Genomic DNA, 3003 nt, shown 5'->3' with positions numbered 1-3003 from the left:
CATGATTGGGCCCTGTGTACTGTATTGTTAACAGCATTCCAGGTACATTACAAATGAAATAGAGCATAAGCAGGTTAAGTGACCCATCACAAAGACTTTTTAAATGGAGTACTCACTAGATACATTTTAAAGCAGCACACAGCTGATTCATCAGGTCTATACATTAGAATAACAAAACACTTTTGTTCAGCTTTAAAGTATAAAAGCCTCAGCAGCCCATACATTTTCAAAGTCAGTCTCATTAGCAAAACTCCAACATGGGGAAGGTGAGATTTTTTTTTTAATTTCATTAATACCTAGGTGTTGTAAATGAGATTGCTTAAAGTGATTTCTTTTCTTATAGATCATTTTCTACGAAGACAGGAATTTTCAGGGTCGCTACTACGAATGTAGCAGCGACTGCACTGACCTGCACTCCTACTTCAGCCGCTGTAACTCCATCCGGGTGGAGAGCGGCTGCTGGATGGTCTATGAGCGCTCCAACTACATGGGCTACCAGTACTTCCTGAGAAGGGGCGAGTATCCTGACTACCAGCGCTGGATGGGCTACAATGATTCCATCAGGTCTTGTCGCATGATCCCAAATGTAAGTTTCTCAAATATTAAAATTAATCATTTTTTGAGTATTTGAATTTCCAACATGGCATGTAATGGAATAGGTTTTGTGACTCAGTATCAAATAGATTTACATTGCTAATTGTAGAATTTCTTTAGTATTACACAGTATACTCACAGCTCATAACTTTACTTCAACTACAGTGAAGATGAAATATCAGTTTTATTAGGATGAGTTATTTAGCTGAGAAGGTGAAGTGGCTTGCTCAGGGTCACATACTGACTCAGCTAGCACTGCTGTCTAAATCCTCAACTGTGCGATTTCCAATACAATGCCTCAGCCCATATTGACAGGTGTAGATATACACGCTAAATTTTCCCTTAAAATGTATACTCAACAGGAAGGCAAATATTGGTAAAGAAAAATAACTTTTCAATAAAAGTATTTGCTCGTTAATAACATTAAGTTTATCTGTTATAATTATATAGACTGGACCACTATGGGGTGTTGTGCCACCCCAAACCCTGAGGCATAAACAGCACAGACACAGTTCTGGGTCGACAAATACAAATACCTTATACAGGTTTCTTTTTTCATTCCACCAACAACTCAGGCAATACAATTCTTCTCTTCTTCACACCTCCCAGTTGAACATTGTTCAACTACACTCCTGACTCTGACACGAGTGAAGCGGAGCAGCTTCCTTTATACCGGACCCAGTAGCACTTCTGTTTGCTAAAACACTGCATCCTTGAAATCACTTTCCGGTCAGACAGAACCTCCAAATTACAGAAGAGCCTACCTCCAGCAGCTCCTACTATCCTAATATCCCAACAGAGCTGCCTGATAAAATTACATCTGTGGGTCTCCACACATGCCAGAGAGTTGTTACCACGCAGTGTATTGGGGAAACACATAGCCCTGTGAAGCTGTCTCCCCCGTTCATCCATTATAACAGCCTCTCTACCAGTAAAGGTTCCACTAACCAATCTGGTTGGCATGCCTGTCCACCCACATCCTTTCATTAAAAAGGCATCCCGGTCATCCATCCTTGCTGGATTGCCAGGTAACTCACATTGTCTATTACATAGTTACAGAAGAGCTTTTATTATTAAAAAATTCAAAAATAAGAAAGTTCTGTTAAAATACCTCTGATATAAAAATAAAAGAAAAAAAATTCAAGAATCACAGTAATCATGCTGTCAAGTTCAGATAGAAATATGAATGCTTATAGTGTGTCACTTTTGATGGTTAAGATAAAACACTTAAAATATTCCAATGATGCACCCAAAAGAAAGCTGTGGTTAAATAATATCCTTGACATTTTCTAAAATACTGCTATCTCTTTTACAACAGCACAGAGGATCATACCGCATGAGGATTTATGAGCGGGAGAACTTTGGTGGTCAGATGATGGAGTTCATGGATGACTGTGAGTCTGTCCAGGACCGCTTTAGATATCCAGATATTCACTCCTGCCATGTGGACGGCTACTGGATCATGTATGAGCAGCCCCACTACAGAGGACGCCAGTACTTCTTGAGGCCTGGAGAGTACAGGAGATACAGTGACTGGGGAGGCATGAACCCTAGGATTGGCTCCTTCAGGCGCATCACAGATTTCTGTTAAATCTGCTATTCAGAATTTTGAAATAAAGTAATTGCACTACCTTATATTACAGGATTTGTATTTCTTTTTATAAGAATATCATAAGGCTGAGTCACATAGGTGATGACAGTTTTTTGAGTTTTTTTGCTGATTCATTTATGCTTTGCCCATTCATGGTTGGCTCCCGCCTGAAGTTCTTATGATAGGCTTTGATCTCTCATAATCCCAAATTGAATTAAGTTGGTTTTTCAGATGGTTGGATGGCTAAACAATTCTCACCAGCTTTCTACATAAAAATGACAAAAAATAACATCCTTAAACATTCCTTAAAAGCTCTCGTGAAAAAATGACATGAGCTGATTTTTTTATTAACTTGGTACAGATTTGTACAATATCTACAATATTGGCATTTTATTAACACTATCAATTCCTTAAATAAAGCTATAAGTAATTCCTAATTAATGTAAATAATAGTATAATTACATTTATGTGATTAACAGATGCTTTTACCCAGAAGCGACATACAAAAGTGGTCAACATAATCGATTAGCCATCAGTCTGAGGACTCTTTGAGAACAAGTGCTATAGAGCAAATCGTGCTGGTCAAAGACCATTAAAAGCCCTATGTGGGGCCCCTCTGTGTTTTGAGGCTGCACTCCTTCAGATATATATAAATGGTGTCCATCTGTGTACTGTCACAAGAATGGACAGGAGACATAAAAAAGGTTTGGGGCAGCCGTCCGTGTATTATGCCCTGGCTGCAAAAGGGTTAATTTTGTCACGTTGTGTCTGATTCAAAGTCCAAAACAGAACTGAAGACATGATGCAAAGATGGTGGT

General features: G+C 38.9%; 1 protein-coding gene across 1 annotated transcript; it reads left to right on the top strand.

Annotated features, from left to right (window-relative positions):
* Window positions 1–257: 257 nt before the first annotated feature.
* On the top strand, window positions 258–2185 carry LOC120530551 (gamma-crystallin M2-like). Its single transcript, XM_039754979.1, has 3 exons — window positions 258–266; window positions 344–586; window positions 1913–2185. Exons 1-3 carry the CDS (start codon window positions 258–260, stop codon window positions 2183–2185), a joined length of 525 nt encoding a protein of 174 aa, XP_039610913.1.
* The last annotated feature ends 818 nt before the right edge of the window (window positions 2186–3003 follow it).

Source organism: Polypterus senegalus, chromosome 6 (assembly GCF_016835505.1).
Source record: "Polypterus senegalus isolate Bchr_013 chromosome 6, ASM1683550v1, whole genome shotgun sequence".
NCBI lineage: Eukaryota > Metazoa > Chordata > Cladistia > Polypteriformes > Polypteridae > Polypterus > Polypterus senegalus.
The sequence above is the reverse complement of the archived record's forward strand: the minus strand, read 5'-3'. Positions and strand labels throughout refer to the sequence as shown.

Coding starts and splice junctions, on each gene's coding strand:
- LOC120530551 (XM_039754979.1), top strand. Junction 587..1,912: donor CTTGTCGCATGATCCCAAAT/GTAAGTTTCTCA, acceptor CTTTTACAACAG/CACAGAGGATCATACCGCAT.